Genomic DNA, 23,460 nt, shown 5'->3' with positions numbered 1-23,460 from the left:
AGAAGCTCCGCCCCTTCCCTAAAGCGGCCAATCTCCTAGCGGAGCGCTGCGGGGTCAGCAATGAACAACAATGGGCTGGGAACTTACAGTACATTATTGGTTGTGGCGAGAACCTCGCAGGGGCCTTAACCGAAGCTCCGCCCCCTCCCTGTTGCCCTGGATACCCGTCAGGCTCCCGCGGAAGAATAGGTCTTTGGAAACTTGCTAAGAGTAGAGGCAGGGTTCTCCTGGGAGTGCTGGGCGGCGGGACACCCTTTCTATTGGCCCCTCACCTGATCACACCCTGAGAAAGCACCCAAGAGCCTCACTATCCTAGCGTTGAGGCCCCGGCTGCTCCCGGAACCCCTCCCTGGCTGGGGTTAGCTTGCATTTCCCGCTCAAAATGCTTTTAGGTGCGCACGTTAGCACTGGCTACTCTGATTTACTAGTTTCAAAGAATGCACTGTGTGTGTGAGTGTCCTTGCTGTTCAGTTATTGGGTGTTTCTCTAGTAACGGATTATTTTAAACCTATTTTACAAATCTTTTGACATAGATCTTTCCCCTTCTGCTTCCTGTGGAGTCTTGCACCCTCGCTCCATTTTGATGCGTCTCCACACCGTTCCATTTAAGGAAGGAAACTTTCAAATAGAAATTGAGAACTGCAGCATGCTTCCCAATGGGCGGATCAGCTGCCGGAAACGTCCTTTGGTTTCTAGCTCTGGTCGCCACCAAAATCACAAGTGAATTTCAACACCACTGACTCTCTGGTCACATCCCCGCGGCCTCCCATCTCCTATTGGGCCGCGGCTTCCTTAGTGACTCTTTACAGTCCCAAGCCCCACAGGAGGGTCAGGGCAAGCGGTTTCAGAGTTGCAGCCCTCACTTTTAGTCCTAGTCATTGTCCTTGAAACCCGAGCCCCCTCACTGATCGCCCCCAACTCTGGGTTGTTTCTGTTTAAAAGCTGAAGAGGAAGTGAATGCGTCAAGTACAGTAAGTGACACCCTCTGTCTCTGTGTATACATAACAAAAGCTCAGGAAATGTGTGGGTCCCTAGGATATCCGAGCCACCCCATCCCCTCCCTGCTATTCCCCACCTCCACTATTCACTGGAAGCACCTTGTCCCGGTGCACACATGGGAGAAATTTGATTTTTAGACTTTTCCTCACCTACATTACTCCGTAGTCCTCCCAGTTCTCCCTCCCAGCGCAGCCGCTCCTAACGAGCATTTTCTCTGCTTTTCCCAGGTGCTTTCCCCATGGATTCTTTATTCCACTGCTCACGAATGATAGGATCTTGTTTTACTTGAGAAAGGCCATTTAAAAAAATGTTTTTGCTAAATCATAGTGATGGTGGTCGATGTTGAAAAAAGGCAAAAGAACTTGGGCCAAAAACTTAGTGGGAGCGAGGCTATAGAGCAAGGTGGGCTCCTTATCTTATGAGTGGAGGGGAGGGGAGGCGGGGAAGTAAGGAGGCACGGACTCAGTGGGTCGTGCTTCAGAGTATATACCTGAACTGAACAAAAGTGCTTTAGGAAGTCAGCCCAATAGTGGACCAAACACAGCAGTAAGGAGAACTGGCGCCTCGGTACACACGGATTCAGCGTCCCCCGGCGCCTTAACAATAAGCAGCCGGGTTAGGTAGGCGGTCGATTTCCTCTGTGGCGTTTCCAGATTATGGACCCTGCGCCAGCCCACCTAACACCCTCTTGGGCAGAGGGGCGCAGAAGATCCAGGAAAAGGGGCAGCAAGCCGCCTGATTGACAGCCCGAAATCTGATCTTGTGAAAGAGTCGCGGAACCAATGGGAGGCAGCGATCCATCAGTTTGGATTGGAGGCCCCTGGAGGAGAAGTAGAGGAAAAACCACCGAATTGAGCTCTGTCAGAGGCGCTTTCGGCTTCCAAGGGGGAAGTGCTGGGCAATAATTAATGTTTTTATTAAATTTGGAGGGAATTTTTTTGCAGCAGTTCGCCTAGTGCGGCCTTCAGGTGGGTCTTTCCAACAACTTTTTGTGTCTCTCCAGATAATTGCATGGTTGTGGGTTGCAAAAACTATCCTTATGAAAGAGGTGTCTCCGTCTCTTTAGTCCCGTTAGGTGCAAAGCAAGTCTCGTTGATCGCCATTGCTAGTTTTGCACACGTTTGCGAATCAGAGCTGCCCGGGGTACACCGACCGCGCAGGGAAACATCGAGTGTAAATAAATACATCGCCTCTTGTTCGGATTTTTGCTACTGCCGAAAATATGTAAATTGTGAACTCTCTTGGCTCTCTTTGGATCCAGGTGAAGGAGGCGGTGTAGGGAGGGTTATTTTTTTGTGAATGGGACTGTCGGAGGGTAATTAACTATGCAAATTCAAGAGCTTCATTCATGATTTTTTTTTAGCCTAAAAGCCATCTTGTTCCCCTCTAGGTTGATAGAAGTCCAGATCCCGAGGAAATCTCCAGCTAAATGCTCAAAACATAAAACACTGAGCTGAGATTTGCGAAGAGCAGCGGAATGGATGGATTTTATGACCAGCAAGTGCCTTACATGGTCACCACCAATGTGAGTGATCAGTTCGAAAGTTGCTGTTTATAAACTTGACTGGGGCGGGAGGGGGTAGAATGAGAAGGGAGGGGGCAAGGGGGTTGGGATTGCAGATACTTTTATCTGCTTTGTTGCCACTGTAGGGCGACTCTGCTTCTAGAAGCCCAATCTTCAAAATGAGCTTACCTTTCAGTGATTTGGAGAAGGCATAGTTCTGTTTTTAAGACCCCTTTTTCTGATTAAAGTACCCAAGATGAGTAGAAGAGGAGATGGAGGGCAGCAGCAGCTGCTGCACTCAAAGTTTTTGGCTGGGTTTGTCTGCCACATTGAAAAGAATGAAGTTGAGACAAATGCTAACACTTTTTGTTTACATGGGGTGTTTTTATTTCTTTTTTCCCCCTTTTATTTTCTTTCTCGTTTTTCATTTCACCACTCTCTCTTTTTCTTTTTCTTTTTTTTGAGGGGGTATCAGAATAAAATTCATTGTAGTTTAATCTAGCTTTGATCCAGCCTAAAAACGACTTTAAATGTAATTGCTTAATGTTTTGATGCTGAGATACCATGAATATATGAGTAGTATGGTAGGATCCGCTCTGGGAAGCCACTCTCCGGGGCTGTTGAATTCTCAGCTTAAGGTTTTATTGTCAAATTAATGCAGAAAGTGAATATTTGAATTGATACTATGGACTTTTTTTTTTTTCTATTTAGAAAAAGGATCCAGTAGACATGTATGCATGTGGTTTTTGTGTGTGTGTGACATTTGAGGTTTACATTCTTTTAAAGGATTTTATCTTTCCCTTCGTAGAATCAGCGTGGGAGAAATTGTAACGAGAAACCAACAAATGTCAGGAAAAGAAAATTCATTAACAGAGATCTGGCTCATGATTCAGAAGGTGAGGTTTGATTTGGGGCTGAATCCCCTCTCTTTCCCTGTGTTCTCCACCCTCATAAAGAAGAGGAGCACTTCAATCTTAGCTTAAAAATAAAAAAAAAAACACTCAAATTTCTGTATTTAAGACTTTTACTTGGAGCAATTAATGTAATGTGACAATTTGCACTGGACTATATTTTATGGCCCTGTCACAAACCAGTGAAAGAAGGAAATAAAAAGTTAACAGTGACATCCTTCTTTTACTCATTCTTTATGTTTAAATACCCTTGTCCATATGGCTTATAACTAATCCTATACATTAAAGTAACAACTTAAAAATATCCAACACAATGGGACAAATTAAGCTGCTAAATTTCCTCTTTCTACTTTATTCAAAGTTAAACAATATAAATTATTGTTTGATTTCCTGTCCGCCTTAGACTAAAACCATGTCTGTTATAAACTTTTCATGGATAATTTTGATGACTCCATGGTGAGGTCATAATATCTTGTTTATAGGTCTTAAAATAGTCACTGAATTATAATTAAGGCCTAATTAATAAGTATAATACCTATGTGGGAAATTAGTTTACAGATTCTTTTTATGAACTGTTGGTAGGAAGTCAATATATTATAAATTATCCAGCCATATGGGAGCATTAATAATAAACTTAATGTACTTAGATTTAATTATCAAAGTTCAGTTTGCCATTTAGATTAGGTATATTAAATTCTGAAACTTCCTCAAATCTTCATGATTATTGGACACCTCTTTCTCTCTCCACTATGACAGAATACAAAGTTTTGGACATGATAATAAACGGGTGCCAGGGAATTATCTTTTTTGACTCATATTATTGTAGAAATTTTCCTCAAAAACTTGTATTTAAAAGTTGTCTCTTTTATCTTTGAGGAATTGAACCTGAAAACATATAGTACTTAGAGAATTATACCATGTTCTGTTACATCTTTTATATGAAATTCAGTAGATAGAAATAAATGTTTTTCAGTTCTTCTAATCTTTTTCCTACTACTTTTTAAATAAGATTCAAATATATTTAAGAAAGGTTTCCGTGGATAGGCATGCCTTCACCTCAGACTTTTTTTGAATCCTAGTGTACATGTGTTGTTTGGTGTCCCTGAGCTTATTTTATTAGGCTGTTTGTTAAAAAGGGGAGGAGGGGAGATATTGACTTTATTATTTAGTTGACCAAAATAATTTCTTAAAGAAGTATCACTTAATAGCCATCAAAATGAGCAGGATTAGTGAGATATTTAAGTTATGCATTCTGTTTTCTTTTTTTATTGACACCCCTTTCCCAAATTAAATCGATATATAATACAAATTTGATGAGAAATGTTTCTATTTAATGAAGCCTAAAGATTTGCAAATCTTTTGTTTTTCTTTGATTTGTTTTTTAGAACTCTTTCAAGATCTAAGTCAATTACAGGAAACGTGGCTTGCAGAAGGTAAGGCAAAAAAAAAAATTGCTTTAAAAGGAGGGGAAAAGCAACTCTAGAAGGGAAAAAAAAGTCCTGAACTTGCTGTCTTAATGTTCAGCCCAATTAATTGAGCTCTAAAAGAGCCACCTCATGTGTCATGCATACATTAGAGCCTCTGATGAGTTTGTCTTTGGGGAATCTGGGGCTGCACTACCCAGTGTCATCACAAATTACCAGGAGAAATTGCTTCCAGCTCACAATCACATCTGCTTTTGGCAAGAACTAATGCACCAAGACTTCAAGTTCTAAGCCTCTGTTCAGATTTTAATTGCAATTGATCAGGTTTATATTATTGTACCTCGAGAGACCTGCTAGAGCCAGAACCCGGCTTGCTGTTTCCTTTAGAGCAGCGCATATCATTATTTGGTGTTCTGGTGGAGGACTTTTCTGATGGCAGAAATTAGTTTCTCTGGGTTCATCAGGACGGGATGCTTCAAGATTTAAGTGCAAGTGTCTTCTTTCCACCTTGTTCACAACACAGAACCTTAGGTGTGTATCCAATATTTAGGAAATCTATAGCTATAAAATATATCTTCGGAAGCTTTAAGGAATTTTTTAATGTTTTCTATTTGTTACTCTTATGTGATGTTTGTTGAAACTGACCTTTGCTATTCTGTCATTTTTATTAGGATTTATTTAATATAGCAAGGAGATATTTAAAAGCATTACTTTTATTTTTGATTACTTTTTGATAACAATTTGTGTTGCAATCTATTGTACCTTTTATTGTTTAAACTTTATTTTATAGGGACAGTGAGATACTGCTTCAGTACAGCTTTATATAACTTGAGAAATGCCTAATGTTGAGGGACTTTGTTGATGTCCATAATTTGAAAATTTTTTGAATTTGTTCTAAAATATGAAATGTTAATTTTATCCTATGATGTGTTCTGTGGGAATCAAGAAAATTATAGATATTTAAGCACTGAGCATAACTGTCTTATTTCTGTCTTCACATTATATGGGAAACATGCAATTTTTGGAACAGATTTTTAAGGTGATTGAAGAAGAGGGTCTCTTTAAATGGAACCCAAGTGTTGCTATTGCTATTTGAGGCGATTGCTGTGTTTTATCGGTGGTCTTGCATGCAGTTGATCAAGTTGCTGTTAGCATGTAAAATAACTTTCTTTGTTTTGCTGATATTCTGGTTTTCCAAAGAGCTTTTGCAATCTTTTTGAATCTTTTAAGTTAAATAGCTTTCCTGGTAGCCTTCGGAAAGAGTGATTGTATTTGTATGTTAATGAAAGGTAAGTATTAATGAAAGTTTTACTTATATTTAAAGGTCATTTTGCTTGTCTGTGTAAATGAAACTTATTGCAATAGATTACTTATTATTGCAACATAAGCCATATATTTCAAAGTAACTTTTTCAAGAAAAAAATTGCACAGAGGTTCTTGTATTAACTTTTTTTTCTGTTAGTTTGCAAAGTTGAAGGTTGTGAGAACATTATATTTATGAGGGAATTTATTCACTCAAAATAACTTAAAATATCTATTTTAATTGTTCTGGAAGGTTGGTTCCTTAAGATGTTTAAGTCTCATTGATTCCAAGTCAGTGCTCTTGCTGGCAGATTTTGAATGTGCATAGCAACTCTGTTCCTGGAATTTTAAAACGTGGAATCTGTAACAGACTCTTACTATTTTATAATCAGTTTCAGCACAGTTTTTTACTTTGGACTTGCTTTGTCTCTGTGTCACTTGGATAAGTGTTTTGAATAATTTATCCGAGTTTATCTTTTAAAACTCTGCACTGATTATTCTTACCTATGATTATTAAAATACCTGTAAATCAAATCTGAAGATTTAGTTTTATATAAAATAAACCTAGAGAATGAGTAATATCTTTGCAGGACCATAGACTTTTACTTAAAAAAGAATTCAAAAGGTTAAATAAATAAGTTCAGGAATTAATCCTCGGAGTGTTGTATTGAATACCCAGGTGGGCTACTATTTACAAACTGAATGCGATTGCACCTAGAATGATTATAACATTTTTCAAAATAGTTTACATTAATTTATACTATCATGATACAAGCAAAAAGTTGCTAATATTTTTTAAGTCTAATCGTGAGAAGAGAGGTTCCTTTTTACTATTTGTTAGTAGGCTGCATGTTTATTTTTAATTTAGTAATTATATGTAATTATATTATTTGCATTAGCATTTTAACTTGATTTATTCCGCATCTCGAATAATATTAGCTAAAAAGAGATCTCGAAATTATACTAGTTTACTCGTAGCTGGATGTGTCCATTTATGTCTCTGGAAATTCAGAAATTAAAACATTGCCAAATTAGCTGCCTGTGAACCTTTTACATATTTCTTTTCATAATGTTTTGTAGTCAAGAAGCTGACCATGGAATTTTAAAGCATCTTGACCCTTTTAAAAAAGATTATTGGCAATTAACCAAGTTTCTTCCATGAGTTAGAATCCTATTGGGAAGTTAAACAAGTCCAAAAATCTTACTGGACCTGAGAGTCAAGTTAGTTTTCATATGTCATATGAAAATCATGTTTAAAAAATTATCAAAGTCCCTAAATACTTGGAAGATGATATATCTTAGCTTGTTTGTGTTTCCTATAAGAATTTTATAAGTTAGACCCAAAGTGCAATCTATGGATCAGTCATAGGTAAATTATTATTATGGAGTAATAAATGTGTTTTATGTCTAAAAGAAATTGTGATAGGTAAGGGTGGAGTTGGAAACAGTTTTTTTTTTTTCAATTTACTGTTATTTCTAAAAATAGACTTTCTATTGTCTCAAAAAATTCATTTCTAAACAGATCAAAAATATGTGTGTGACAATTATAACTATATTAGTATCACTTTCTAAGTACTAACAGTGCAATTTAAAGATTTTTAACAAATATACCACAATTTAAAATAATCACACTTCATTTTGAAGTTGAAAAGGTAGTTTTCAGTGACCATAGTAGCAGTTAAAAAAAAAGAATGTGCCTATTTTAAATTTTGCTATAGCTACTTTATATTGTAATCGTAACTATGTATAATTCTTTATTGATTCTTTGTCTTTCGAATTAGATTGCTACTCACAGAAAGGCAAATTCAATTATTTGATCCCGTGAAATAATGAGTTCAAATATCAGTCCTATCAACATCATGGTAACATCTCATTCTTAACAACCTGTTTTAAGTGGTGCTTTACAAATGGTGCCCTAGAAATTTATAGTTAAAATGTACCCTCTTGCGGGGGGAACAGAAGAAGTAGAAGTATGTAAAATTCATTTTCAAAAGGCTTGCATTTCTCTAAAGTTACTTATTAAAGCTTGCCTACTACCACAAACTAAAAAGAAATAAGAAATTTCGTATATAGCTAATGAAAATACATAGCAACTCTTGAACGTTGTTTTTGCTGTTGGTCTAGATGTTTTGAGGTTCCTTTTCGTCAGCAATATTAAGGAAAAAAGTCATCAGTGATTCGCTGCCATCCGGGTAAAAGGTTTTTCAATGGAGTTGTAGTAAGTCAAGTTTCATGCTGCCTCCACACTTGAGTCAAAGTTTTATCTCTAAGAGCAACCTTTCTACACCAAAGGGTCTTACCTCATGCAGATAAAGCTGGTTTTTTTTCTTTTGTTTTATGTGACCTTCAAATGATAATTAGGTTGACTTAAAAGTATAGAGATGTCATTTTATCTCCAATTCACTCCATTGGCTGATACTGTTTATATTCAAAGTCCTTTATTTCAAAGTTCCTTAAATAATATGTGCTCTTGTTCTTTGGTGTACATATTGTCATCCAACAATATTCAGCAGTCATAATATACTCATTTTTATTTTTCAAAATTAAACTGTTTCTTTTTAAAATTGGATATAAATTGGATGTGTTCATGAATGTTTTTTGTTTTCTTGTGATACAGTAAGGAATAAAACCTTTAAAAACTACATTATTTTATGTGGTTAACATAAAAAAGGGAATTGAGAATCTAAGCATTAAATTACAGAAGTCTATACTATTTCTTAGAATTGAGCAAGAGTCATTTTTTTAGGGCGTGTGGGCTACTACCCCTCTGCATTGTACCAGGAAATACTCTAAAATGTGAAAGAAAAACTTCTTCTTTGTACTTGATTAAAAGATAGCAGGTAGAGTAATGTATTATATTTCTAAATAGTCATTGAAATTATATAAATGCCATTCATCTGTGATCTATTTGTGAAATAGAAATGTTTTTTAAGATTAGAATTTGGATTTGGTATAGAATAATGTTTTACAGAGGGCCTTAATAGATGTTTATGAAATATTGCCAAGCTTTTCTAGTTGTCACAAGAAATCTTTAATTTCTTAAAATTTATAATATGATTTTATTCCCTTTGGCCTGTGTATAAACTTGTAAATAAGATGTTAATAATAATAATAATAATAATAATAAATCTGTAACATTAGAGAAAAGATTTGGCTGGAAACAACAGCTCTGAGCTACCCTTAAGTTTTCAACTCAGCTTTAGAAATTGAAGCTGATTTGAGACTAAAGACAACTAAAACTTAATGTTTTTGTTTTTTTTTTTTTCTTTTGGAGCGTATAGAATGTCTTTGTCAAATATCAAAATATCAAAGATGATTCTGTCGTTGAGACATAGCCTCCTTTTTTGTCTGTTTAAATACTTTTATACTTCTGCATTAATTAATGCTTATACTTTTATACAACCATTTTAATGTTAAAAGCGGATATGTTATTAAACTAGGTTTAGTGGCCTCATGATTATTTTATTCCATGGCCTGAAGCTTCATTTTAGTATTAAACAGAATTCCACTGTGCAAAGTTTGATTTTCTTGTTGTTTTACTTAAAATGTATATTTCTTCGGAAAAAGTTGTTTTTAATACTTTGATACAAAGTGAAATGCTGCAAAGTCATAGTAATCTGTTATAATTGTAGGATAAAGAAACTTAGAATAATAGGCAAGAAAAATAAGGTATTTTTAAATGGTTTTTCTTCTTTATTTCTTCTGTCCCTTCCTCCTTTTTTCTTTACCTCTTTCCTTCTTAGTTTTGTACATTTAAGTTTCTGACAAGGTACTCTATAAAGCAGGATGGGATAAATATATAAAATATATGGATTTAATTTTGTAAACTTGTTACTTATTTAAATGTGTACTTTAATGGATCTGAACTGTATTTGAGATAGAGCAATAAAACTGTGTTTATATTGCAAGTTCAAGTTAGCTTGCTTTAGCTCTTTAGAAGGGTGTGACATGAAAAGATTGTGGTTGGGCCACATGGCTCATGCTGGACTGTGTTTTTGTGAATGGAGGCAGAACTCCAGTTCTGCCTGCTTGTCTGGAGGAATTGCTGAGGAGATCAGCTGTCTCATTCACGGGCAGAAAGAATGACTCATACATCTTCCGCCTTGTTTGGCTCCAGGTCATTGTTACAGTGGATAGAACTGGTTTTAATTAAATATTAACCCCTTTTATACTCAACATTTGTTTCATTTGTAATTTTTCCACTTTCCCCCCAGCTTTAAAAGAAGCCAACAGGCACCTAGTCTCTAAGAAAAAGGGTTTTTTTACTTGCCTGCAGCCAACCTTGGAAAATATTTAAATGCTTACCTTTTCATAAGTAATGAAAGTTTAAAATATGCGTAAAATAAAGGCAAACTACTTAAAAATTGCCCCCCCCCCGGAAATGTTAGGTAAGAAAGTATATTAAAATTAAAAATAAGAGTTAATGATTCTGTGACATCTAGATCATGATTAATGTTTTCATGAGTTTCTTTATCATGATATGTACTGCTAGGTAGTAAAAAGAGAGAGAGAGAGAGAGAGAGAGAGAGGGAGAGAAACAACTTTGGCTAATAATCTAGGTAAAGCAAACAGCTGAGAGTACAGATACTACCCTTTAAAAGCCGAAGTCCTAAGACTCGATGGCAACTTGTCTGTTAATGTGCAATGGACTGATAGAGCTGCTCCAGCTATTACCAATAAAACCTACATGCTTAAGTTTCTTGAAAGCCTTTTATTGGTCTTTTGTATATACTTTTCCCCCTTCTCCTTTCTTACTCTTTTCCTTCCTCTTTAATTACATAGTGTGGGGAAACATTTTCTTTGCTCAAAGGTGATTATTCCAAGCATAGTTTATAATAAATACATATCAGTGAAAACAAACCTTTTTTTTAGGTTAGCCTCTATTGTTAATTTTCCATTTTGGAGTTGGTATGACTTGTCACAAATTATTAGGCAGCTGTAGTTTGCTACTTCACAGAATTCCCATGAATTGAGGGAAAAAAAAGAAAATGTATGATACGAGTGTAGCAATACTTTGTCATTTTTTCCTTGTCCAGATCCAACTTGTGTTTTTAGTTAACTGCTGTCCTTTCACTCAAACTTCAAATTAGAGGTAGACTTAAGCCTTTGTCTATTTAAGTAGCATGCTGCTTCATTTGGTCTGTTCAGTTTCTGAAGATTAGCTTCTGTGAAAATGTGAGTCATATGTTTTTTGTTAAAATTCTGTAATATGTTCATGCATAAGTGTGAAGTATTTATTCAGTATGTTAAGGACTTAGAACAGAAATAGCAATTCTTATTCTTTTTTACAAATTGCTAGTATGCAGCTATTTTCTGTTTACTTGTGAGGTGCAAGTTCTAGTTTCTTCTGCTCCTAAAGTTTTGCCTTTTTTTGCACGCATATCCCAGCACACACCATATATCCATCAGAGATTTCTTTATGCCTTTCTCTAAGTGATATACATCATGGAGTTGCAACTTTGTCTTATGATAGTAAGAAGAAAAAAAGTCTGGCCTTTAGGACATTCGTACCAGCATATTCAGTTACAAATATACTTCTGTTACTCACCAGCTATTTTTAACTATTCCTGTAAAGAGATATTACATTTTTATTAGGTTCTTGTAAATGTTGGCTTTTTAAAAGCACAGTAATTGCTGTGATTGATAATTTTTGCATCTCAATAGTTGTATACGTTTAGATGTTAATTTAGAAGGTAAACCAAAACATGGTTATGATGGAAAAAATATGTAGGATTTGATTCTGTTTACCTGCTTTTATTTACTAAATAGATGTTAAAACATTTTTTTGTAATATTTTTGAGGTACTCCTCCAGTTATAATTTTTGACTCTATGAGAAAAGCTCAAGCTTCCTGCAATGTCGAGAAAAATGTTTATATAAGAGAATGCTAATGTACAAATTTTAGCTGTTATTTTTACCTGTATCAAATATAATTCATTAGAAGTAAAGATGTTAAACTTGCATTGTAAGGATTGAGGTAGTTTTTTGTGAGTGAAATGGAAAAGATGGGCGGGTGGGAGAGACTTGGAGAGAAGAAAATAGTTATTTCTTGATTATCTGGCGTTGTCCAGCATTTTGTTTCGACTATTTCATTTAATCTTTACCAAAAAAACCTGTATTTTCACTATTGAACTGACGAGTAAAATGCAGTTCAAAGAGGTTAAATAATGTTACACAGTGTATACAACTAGCACGTCATAGAGCTATAATCTGAAGTATGCGTGACTTTACTTAGTTGGGTATCAGATATTAATGGAATACGAAGAGAAAACATTTCTAATATAAGCTGATGAAATAGGCATCATTTATAATTTGGAAAAAGTTTTTAATTTGTTTGGTTTCATTTTGTGGCAGAAGATGGAATTTGTCTTTAATAAGCTTAAATATTGATGTACAGAATAAAGTTTCTAGAAAACGGTTGGATGTCAAACTGCATATATTTTGATAATCGGCAAGATTATCATGGGTTCTGCTCTTAATAATATAACATAAATTTTATTTAGCCAAATAGCTTTGTTTTTAAAAATATTACTACATAAGCTAGTAAAAAGAACTTTTAATTCTATATATTTGTAATCCTTTTTATTAGAATTTTTTAATATAGAATTTCTTTTAAGTTAGAACTTTTCTTAGCTCATTCAATTATCAACCCAAAACATTTTCAACAGACTGATTATTTTAATAAGCATTTCCCATGCAGAATAGGCACTTTTTAAAAAATTAAATGACATCTGTTTTAATATGACTTGATTGGATAAAAAGTCTCAGTATTAGATAATAGTAAAGTAATAATAGCTAATCAGATCACAGCTAAAGTTAATTAGGATGATAACTTATTATATTTTTACCAATTAAAAGTAACCTAACTTCTATTTTATGTAGTTTGTGTGTAAGTGTGCACATTTGTGTGCATGTGAAAACTTGTTTTTGTAATATTCTATCAATTTGGAATAGGTTATTTCGATGTTTAAATGAACTATGATGAAAATATTGTAGAAGTGAAATAGTTGTGTTTTGATTGCTGGCGAATGCATTTAGTCCTTCCTATTCAGTAATTTCTCCTTTACTAAAATAGGGAAGTCATTTGACATTAAGACTGATGAAATAATGATATTCCTTTTGTTAATGCTAAATAGTCACCAGGAAAATATTTTGCTTGAAAAGATGGAGTTTATTTTTATTTGTATTATTATGACCATAATCACTGAAAGATAACATTTTATTATATATAACCAAAATCAATGACGATGATTTAAGAAATTTTGTCACTCATTTTGGCCAAATTTAGGGCAAATGTTTTTAATTATGGTAGTCTAAATTTCAGTAGACCGAACATATCAAAAGCGGACATATCTGTAAATCGGAGAGATGCGAGTAATAAGTACATATCATTTGAAAGAATTATGTGGTTACTTTAAATGGGATGTTTAAGCACTGGCAGTTGGTAAGTTGAAATACCTTTTACTCCATTCTTTCAAAACAAAAGAAAGCAAAACACTGCAACTAATAGAAATCCTGTAGCTTCTTTTGTTTTGCATGTGTCTATTGTTTTTCTCTGGCACGTGGAATTCAGAGGGACTACCACCATTATATTTCTGACGTGTTTTCTGGTTGACATCAGTGATCGCTTCTATTTCCCCTCTCAAGTGTCGCTGTCAATACCATGTAAAATAGGAGCTCGTTGGTAAATAAAAATACATTTTATCTCAGCCTAAAAAGATCTTACGTGAAAGATCTTACTTGATATTTCTTATGTCTTGGCAGTTTTTCTCTTAATTTAAATTTCTTTTTTCTTCAGCTCAGGTACCTGACAATGATGAGCAGTTTGTGCCAGACTATCAGGCTGAAAGTTGTAAGTATAGTTTGACTCATCTCTTGGCCTTTTCTGTCTTTCTTCCCTCTTTCATTCTTTCTCTTTGGTTGGTTTCCACTTCCAGTGTCTGTTCTTCTTGCATTGTGTCAGTGCCTTTTTAACTTACAGTCATGAAGTGATTTTATTTATCAGGTTATAACATCAGCAGAATCCCTGTACAATCTGAGCAGAGCTCCAAATAGTAGTGAACCAAAACTGATTTGATTAAAAGATGGTCCTATTCTCTGTATTTGGTCAGTATCCTTGGAGAAGAAACAGGGAGATCCAGGAGTATGCAAGTGTTTACTTCTAGTTTTTCAGTATGTTCCCAAGGAACAGTCTGGATGCTGATGGGAGATAGTAGTTAAAATCCATATGAGATTATTTATTGTAACATAAAAATTCTGGGCCACGCATTTATTGGTTTGTTATATTATTTTATATTCATGAACTTTCACCTGCTTTGACTTAATTTTTAGCCTCATTTTCTGCTTCCTGGTTGCACTGCTACAAATGGAAGTAACCATTGCCTTCTCTTAAGATCCCTGCAGTGTTTCTTTCTGTGAGACTTGCTCCAGGGCCTGACTGTCATAGAATGAGTGTGGAGTGATTCATGGTTACTCACCCTCCTGTAATTGCAGAGTGAGCATTTTGCCTGTGCAAACATGGTTGCCTTGGGGTTTACTTCTGATCCTTATGCTTTGCCATTCTACCAGCTAACTGCAACTACTGACCTGAGGTGCAAGTAGTAAAGAAAAGGATATAAATGCCATCTTGATTGTGAAACTGACCTAATATACTTTTGTTCTGTTAGCATCATTTAATGTTTCATTTTTCCAGACCACTGACATTTTCACAAGAGGCAGTATCAACAGCAACAAGATATGCTTAATACCTTACAGCTTATTGAATCCATATTTTCACACCTAATATCATAAGTCTAATACAAACACCTATGTTACTTCATGTAACAGATGTTTGTGAGCATTGTTTTCAACTTTTATGTTTGGTATCTTAAATTTCCCAGGTTTCAAGAGTTGTAAGATGTTCTTTCCAGATTTCACTCATGTTAAATGTTGTTAGTTCACTAAAAGATTTTTTTCACTTGTGATAAAATGTACACAACAGATAATTTGCCATTTTAACCATTTTTTAAGTATGCATTTCAGCGGCACTCACTTGTGCAAACATCAACACTACCCATCTCCAGAACTTTCTCATGATCCCACATTGAAACTTACACTGTACTTGCTAAAAAAATAACTCCTCACACCTCCCTGCCCCCAGTCCCTGGTAACAGCTGTTCCATCAGCTTGATTTTGATATGACAAGAGAATTTTGTGTGTTGCTTGATTACTGAATATAGTTATTAGAGAAACGATTTCAAGAATCCTATACGACAATGATACAGAGATTAAGAAACTCTCAGAAGGACGATAGCTAAGGATGACGTATGGGCAAGGCTCCCCTTCATGAAAGTGTGGGAAGAGAACGGTCACACTTCCAACACTTCTCTTCCCTTTCTGTGGGGTACTTGAGTTCTTTCTAAAAGCTAAACCTGTCATCTGAGTGGGTGAATTCATCTCATTGAGTCATTTTACATCTGAAGAAACTGATAATGATTCCAACACTATATCAAGTGCCAGAGTGAAACAACTATCTTAAGGTAATTTTTCACTCCTTATTTGACCTCTTCAGCTTTTCTTATTCTTCACTGTTTCATGTCCTTGAGTTCTCTTCTTTTGGTCACAGTAGAATGATTTTTTCCTTTCTCTTTTTACTCCTTTGATTCTGCCGTGGTAGTACTGTCCCATAGAACTTTCTGTGATGATACAAATAATCTATATTCATACTGTTTGATACAGTGATCTCACTAATCACATTGGTCATTGAATACATGAAATGTAGCTAATGGGACCGAATAAATGAATTAAAAAATTTTTTAATTATCGTGACTTTATATTTAAATAGACACATGTGGCTATTGGATACTGTAGTGGTCAGTGCAGTTCTGTATAACTGTGTCTGCTACAGTGTTATCTCCAGGCTTGGTCTCCATTCTGCTCTGTCTCCTGGACATTGTCACCTGATCCTCTATTGGGATCCTTGTGCAAATGACAAAAAATGTAACATCTCTGGCCTCACCTGCTCAGACCTCAGCTGAGTGTTGGCATAAAACACTATTTACACAGCAATCCCAGTCTTTAATGTGCTGTTCCACAGACAATCCACACTCAGCAAGACCAATGTTGAAATCATTATTCTCTTCTAGTTCTGCTGCCTTTCTAAGTCGATGGCATCGCCATCCAAGCTGAACCCCTTTGATTTATTATTAATTCCTCCCAGTTCTTTATCATTAACCTCAGATTGCTTACCAAGATGTTGATTCTACCTTTCAAAAATGTCTTCATTTCATGGCCTTACTCCATCTCTGTTTCAGTACTGAGCTCACACCCACGCTTTGCCTAGACCGAATTTGTGATCTGCCTTTCGATTGGCACCCTTGTCCCCCATTCTCTCTTTTCCAGTCCACTCTCTGCAATGGCATCATCACACAGCCATCGGGCCTTGTTAATTTTCTCCTGAAACTTCCTTCAGAACAAAGTCCTAATTCTTTAGCTGTACAGAACATTATTCTATAACCTGGGCTTTGACTACTGTTTCAATTTTAACTCTTGCCATCCCAGCACCCTGTTCCTTCCCATCCCAGCACCCTGTTCCTTCCCATTTTCTGAGCTTGAGCCCTTCTAATTTTTAAGTTCTCCAAACAGAGTGAGCTGTTTTATAACTCTTTGTCTTCGCACATGTTCATTTTGCTTTAAAAGTTTTTACTTTTTCCTTGCTGTCTGGTGATCCTCCTGCTCCAGATTCAGTTTAGACTTCGACTCATCAAAATCTTACTTGAGCTCTTCTTTGCCATCCTTACTCTGCAGAGTTAGATTATAACATCTCATCTCTTGTATTTACTAAATTATAATATTTTAGGTACACGTGTTTCATCGATAAGACTGAACTTTTTGAGAATTAGGAGTATGTCATATTCAGGATGCCTTGCATGTTATAGAAGCACAATAAATAAAATTGTCATCATAATCATGATCAGCTTCTTATTACTTATTTCAGCCGAGGCATTTTCAAACTCTTAAGGAAGAAACATGTTATCTTGCCTTAAAGCAATACATAGTCTCATTCTGAAAAAACATACTGAAACCATGAATGTTTAACCAAACATTTTCAGAATGCTGAAATTTTATTTTACTTCAATTAGTGACTATTTACAGTTAAACAAATATGGCTCTAGGACTTGTGAATAAAATACCTAATTATAAAGGAAACCTATAAACAAAGGTAACAAGAAATATGAAATAGTCTAATAAAAAGAAAGTGGTGGTGTGCTCTATTTCAAGTTTTCACTGGCAATAAAGGACTTTTGTGACCAACTAGTTTCAATCTTCATTCAGAAGAAGAGGAAAATGATTTAAAAAGAGGAATAGGGCATATGGATTTTATTCTAAGGAGTATTTTTTGGATGGAGAATGTTATCAAATATTGCAACTAAAAGGTTATATTGTCTCCTAAATGTCTTTATAAATGTTTGATTCTCATCTGTCTGAGAATGCTTACTAGGACAGAAGGATCCCATCTCTAGGAATGGAAAGAAACTCCATTCCCCTGTGTAGCCTGTCTATAAATTCTGTGGGGCTATCTTTTCAAATGTGAATAATCAGATTTTCTTGTATCCTTCCATCAAATAAAATGCTTCTGTATTTGCTTTTATGGCTTTAGCCCTTTGGTACATGTAGGTTAGGAGAATTAACTGCAAAATTCTGTTCAACATCAGATTATAGAATATACATTTGACTGTAAAATTATGAATACATGTAGAAGAGTAGAGAGCAGAGAAGTCAAAAATTGTGAAAGTGAGATTAAACTGTAACACTTGAGTATTCTCTAAAAATATTACCGAGCATTTTTTATTTTTATTCATAAAATATATGTATTAAACATTTAGAATCTAATGTGTAATACTATAGCTTGCTAACCTTTGAAAGATGCTGACTTTTGAAGTACATATAAACATTTAAAAATAAATAAAAATAAACAAACAAAGAAACCCAAAACTCTCTGTAAGACCATCCTAAGAAATGAGTGAAAACTAAGAGAAATAATTACCTACCTCTAATAAATTGTTTGTTTCTTAGAAACAAATCTTCAGAACTCAGGCACTCTGCTGGAAAAAAAATAGAATTACTTTAGGATATGCTTTAGTCTAGAGGAAGTAGAATTTTATCTCTTCAGAAAAGAGAATTTAAAACTATTTAGAAGATAGATGAGCCTTATTTTCCCAAACTACATCCAAATTTGTATACAACTGAATTTTTCTAAATCCTGTCTTTTAAATTTAATACATCAATAATCTTATATTTTAAATGATATTTTAAATTTAGTTATATCACTAATCTTTTTAAATCTACTACCTCATTTTCTTCATTACAAAGTTATGAGATATTTTTCTAACTAGTTTGTTTCCATTTGGTTACATTTAGTTCCTTTTAGTATTTTCTTTACAGTGATTCACATAATAGTTGATGGTCACATTTATATGTTGCATCTTCCCGGAACAAGACCAGGGTTCTGCAAAATGCCCAATAGGGTCGAGGTTGTGACTCTTCTCTTTTCTCTTACATTCAAGAAAGAACACTGGAATGCAAGTCAATGAGAATAATCCCATCAAGGGAATAATAACCTTGACTTTGATATATTTATGAAAGTAAATATAAAACAATCACAAATTTCTATACTTTAACTGAAATTTGTAATTCAATCCTAGTGACCCATCTGAAAATAAGACAAACTGGTATGTGGGTACTTAGCTGTTTAAAGTCACTATCGTATGAGTGACAGTTTGTTCAAATAAGTAAAAGTCACGCAGTGCTTCATTTTCTTAGGAATTAAAAAAAAAAAGTATAGCACTCTGGGTCTTTTTTTTTTTACAGTGAAGTGGGGACAAGATACCTTAGGTTACTGTTACAAATCTGCTTCTTAAAAATACTGAAGTAGACAGGACTCTACAGACCCTGAGTAATTTCTTCTTTTTAACATGTTCTTGTTGCCTGAGATAGGAAAGTTCCATTTCTAGTTTGTGTTTTCTTAATTTTCTGCCTTTCTACTAAGCTACCTTTCTGTCTTCTGTTCCTTTCTATACACACAGTGAGTATTTTATAAAAGTTTACTTTTTGTTACTAATTTTGAAACATTTCTTGCCTGATTAAGTTTTTGGATATGACCAGAAAGATTTTTTCTTTCATTCCTCTGCCTGTTTTTACCAGACGTGAGCATGCATTCAAAGAGGAATTCCATTTCTGGGATTTGAGAACATAAATTTGTTACTGTGTTTTTTTGTTTGTTTATTTGTTTGTTTTAATTTGAGGCATATTTAAACATGTAGTCAGACTCAAGGTTTCCATTCAAGGATGTATTGTGTCCTGCATTCTTTGAGACAGTATGCCTGAGATTTATAGCAATAGCTGGCTCTTGAAGTTTCTGTGTGCTTTGTGTATGGTTTTCTGCCATTGTTTTGGTTGTTTTTGGTTTGTTTGTTGCTTTGGTTTTTTTTGTCTTCTGCTTTTTTCTTTTTTACAGTTTAAATTTTATCAAAGTGATATATTCATAGAATAGGAAAAAAAGAAAAAACAAAGATTGTTCCTCATTTCACAGTCCTTACTCTCTAGAGGAACGAATTTTTTCTTTTTTAATAGTTCCGTATACTAAATAATATGCTTATACTACAATTTCTTGATTTATCAGTTTTAGATTTTATCTATTGTCCCATTCAGATAGAGAAGCATTTTGAGTAAGTTTAAATTATTTTACTGAAAGTAATCACCAATGTAATTCTACATGAGTCTAGTAACTTATTCACATTGAATGTGAATAAATCATTTGGGAAGCTTGTTCAAACACAGCTTCATGTTCCTGATACTTTGAGAGTTTGACTGATGCAGGCCTTCCACGGAACATAAGGTTAGACATTGTCTATTCTGTCATTTAATTTGTAGGATAGAGATGACCGTGTCCGTCCTTTGAAATTGCGTTGTAAGACAGACGCCGCTATTTGTACACATGGAAATGTGTAATAGACACACTTCCTGAAAATTTTTATATAAGTAATATAGTGTCATGGGTTATTTAAATATACCAGAGAACTAAAAATAAAGTGTATGTAGAAATGATAGTTTCTTAATTTTTTGTCATCTTTGCTAAAATTATTTGTATTTTCCAATTCCAAAGACTATTTTCTATTTATTTTCTCTTTAGCTATGAGAAAGTCAGTACAGACTATAGATCTCTGTCATACTAGAATCAATTTGAGTTTAGAAGGTCACCTAGTAAATTGTGAATCTTCCCAGTGCTGGTTAAAGAGCACCAAGGGCCCCATCCTGTTCCCGCTGCAGGAAAAAGTCTTGTCATCAGATAGATTACTCTTCTATGGATGGTGCACATTTGCTCCATGCCTCTCACAGTTTAGAGTTCAGTGGCTACCTTTTCAGCAAAACAAACAGTTTAGTGCTTGATTGTTTCACAAGGAACATATATTTGAAATCAAAATAGAAACCTAGTGGGAAAAAAAGCTACATCTTGCAAGAAATTTTGTATTAGATAACCTCCCAGGAATCAAAAGTTTAATAGAAGAAAGAAAACCTAAGTCATACACCTTGGGAATGTCAGTTAATCTTTATTTATTTATGACAAGGAAATAAATAATCTGTTGAGCATGGGACACATTATGATTTCCTATAAAACTTTCTCCACACTTGGAGAAAAATAAAGGATAACATCTAAATAATGAAGAATTCTTGCTTGAATTTAAAAGTGGATTTTAGAAAAACATAATGAATGAGAAATAATGGGGAAATAGAAATTACTATAAATAACAGTATACTTATACCTAGAAAATTGCATCAGTTTTAATAGAGCCTGCTCTGGTAAATACATCTTTTTTTTTTTTTTTTTTTTTTTTTACTAGTTAATTCTTCCTAAAGTAGATAGTTCAGACTTCAAGCCAAAATAAAAACCAAAAAACAAAGCTAAACAACTCCCGCCTCCCCCTGCCTCTCCTAAAACTGGGGTTTGTTCTGTTTCTAGCTGAAAACTAAGATTATATATCTCAACTCAAGTTTTTAGTTTTTTCTTTCCTATTTATCCTCTTTAATTTTGCCTTTAGTATAACAAATTATCTTAGAAATTGACTTCAGAAACATGCTCAAAGGAAGTATGTCAACAAATACTTTCCACTCACCCTGCCTATAATTAGTAACAAATTATTTTGAGAAAACAATCTGTGCCATCTTTGGTTGAAATTTACTCAATATTAAATAACTGGACTTATACAGTAACTGGACTTATTAGTCTAAGAGCCAAATAGTATTTGTTGGAAAATTAGATGTGGGATGTAGGTGGAAAATTATTTGTAGAACCAAATGCTCTTTCTTCCAGCATTTTTAATATATACACTTACACTTATGTGTAGTGTTGAAACACAACATTTATTAGAATTTGCAAATAAAGCCATAGCAGTCATGAAAATAAGTACATTTTTGGGCCACCATTTCATAGAATATATAAATTTCATGAAAGCAGATATAAAGAAGAAATAATCTGAGCTAACCTCTTTGTCATAATTGTATGCTTAGTGTTTTTCTGTGTTTTTATATTGTTTTCTCCCATTTTTTAAATAACATTGAACATGTACTTAATATGCACAGTGCATATTTGCTTCTGTCTGTTATTGAATTTTCTAACGAGAGTTTGTGCTGTGTCTCACTAAGTAAAGATGGTTGGTGTGATTTGGTTGCTTTTTTAAATGTTGTAATGAATTATACCCCAACAAGGACTACTTGCATTTGACATTAGCTGAGGGCAATGCTAACTCGAGAACTTAATTATTAACAATTTATCAGGAAAGGCTAGATTAAAAATCCTGTTTATACAATGTCTGATTAAACTTTAAGAAAAGTACTTTTGTGTAATCATTTTGTATGCAATATTTGAATTTTATTTAAATCTAAGGTTTAGCAAAGAAGTTCCTTTCGCTGTAGATGCCACATTGTTAAACCATTCAGAGGTTTGTTTCAGTTACTCCTAGTTAGGAGTGATTTTTAGATCTCTGAGAAGAAGCTGGAATTGTGATTGTTCCTTTATTTATGTCTTAGTACAGGGAAATCTCATGTTCATATTTCTGTTTGCAAAATTGGAATGCTTGTATTCTTAAAAATGTGAGCCATGTTCATTATCTTCATTTTTATAATTTAAAAATAGGAAAAATCAATCTTGATAATATAAAAACTATTTTACTTATAAGATTTTTGTTTATTTATTAATACATATTTCTGCAGCTGTATATTTTTTGAGGATGCTAAGTAGGTTTATAAGACCCTAAAAGTTTATTTAGCCAACAAACACATTTTGAGCCTATTATGTCATGTTCTTTCTAGGCACTGGTGATACAGTGGTGGGCAAACAAGAAAAATACCTCTGCTCTTGTGGAGCTTACATTCTTAACTGCATGTAACTGATAAATAAAGTCTTATTCATCCCATGTTAAGGGATGTAAGATTGTATAGGGGTCAGTATGTATGCATAATCTTCGTGTATTCAGATGCTGATCTATTACATCCTGAAGAAAATATGCTTAGTTTTTTTTTGTTTGTTTTTTGTTTTTTTTTTTAAATTTTATGTTACTATTCACAAAAAACACTCTGCTCAAAGGGTGGCCACTGGATTTCCCAGTGGATGACTATCAGTGTTTCTGTTCACATCTCTTTAGTCTATGCCTAAATTTCTGTGATGGGGAACTAGGAAAAATATCTTATGGATTTTTAAAAATTATGTACTCTAATGGTAATTATTATATATACAGAATATTGACCTACTCTACTTTGAGATCATACTTGTTCTTTAAGATTCAGTTCAGAAGTTATTATTTCCTGATTATTTTAGCTAGAATTAATGATTTCTATGTGTCTGCAAGTGCTTTATATACATCTCAATTTTAATACTATTTGAATTGGCTACTCATATTTGTATATTTTGCACATTGTAGGTATTCAGTGAATAGTGAATTGAATGAATAGCTTCTTGAGTATTTAGAATCTTTAAAAAAAACATATTCATGCACAGGTGTCTTAAGTTGTTTGAAGTCTAATGTACATATCTGCTTTTATTTTCCTGTATTTCATTTTTCTTTCAAGGGTAACGGAAAGCTGTTTGCATTTCTGTAACATTAGAGCTAGGTCTCAGTTATCAGATTAGGGTTGTCTAATAAATGGTATTTGAGACTCACAATACATTCCTTAGTAATCTCGATTTAGCACAAATACTCTGAAATAAATTGGTATCATTCCCATTTTATATAGAGAGAAACCTAGGACATAAAATAATCTTATAACTAAGGCATATGATGACTGAA

At 34.1% G+C, this 23,460-nt stretch overlaps 1 protein-coding gene across 15 annotated transcripts in view; it reads left to right on the top strand.

The window, feature by feature from the left end:
• The first annotated feature begins 707 nt into the window (after positions 1-707).
• The window catches only part of ETV1 (ETS variant transcription factor 1), an 86,977-nt gene continuing 64,224 nt past the window's right edge, over positions 708-23,460 (top strand). For 2 of the 15 annotated variants that reach the window (XM_039862420.1, XM_039862414.1), the window contains exons 1-4: positions 2,652-2,846; positions 3,312-3,399; positions 4,800-4,847; positions 13,938-13,991. In XM_039862420.1, the coding sequence (XP_039718354.1) occupies positions 2,760-2,846; positions 3,312-3,399; positions 4,800-4,847; positions 13,938-13,991 (277 nt within the window). In that variant the 5' untranslated portion in view covers positions 2,652-2,759. Of the gene's footprint in view, positions 972-1,545; positions 1,968-2,065; positions 2,261-2,389; positions 2,525-2,630; positions 2,847-3,311; positions 3,400-4,799; positions 4,848-4,882; positions 5,370-13,937; positions 13,992-23,460 lie in introns of those variants that run through there. The other 13 variants (XM_039862418.1, XM_039862409.1, XM_039862422.1 and 10 more) reach the window with 12 other exon arrangements.

This window comes from Pteropus medius, unplaced genomic scaffold (assembly GCF_902729225.1).
Source record: "Pteropus medius unplaced genomic scaffold, Ma_sr-lr_union100, whole genome shotgun sequence".
Taxonomy (NCBI): Eukaryota; Metazoa; Chordata; class Mammalia; order Chiroptera; family Pteropodidae; genus Pteropus; species Pteropus medius.
This window is presented reverse-complemented; position numbering and strand designations above follow the sequence as displayed.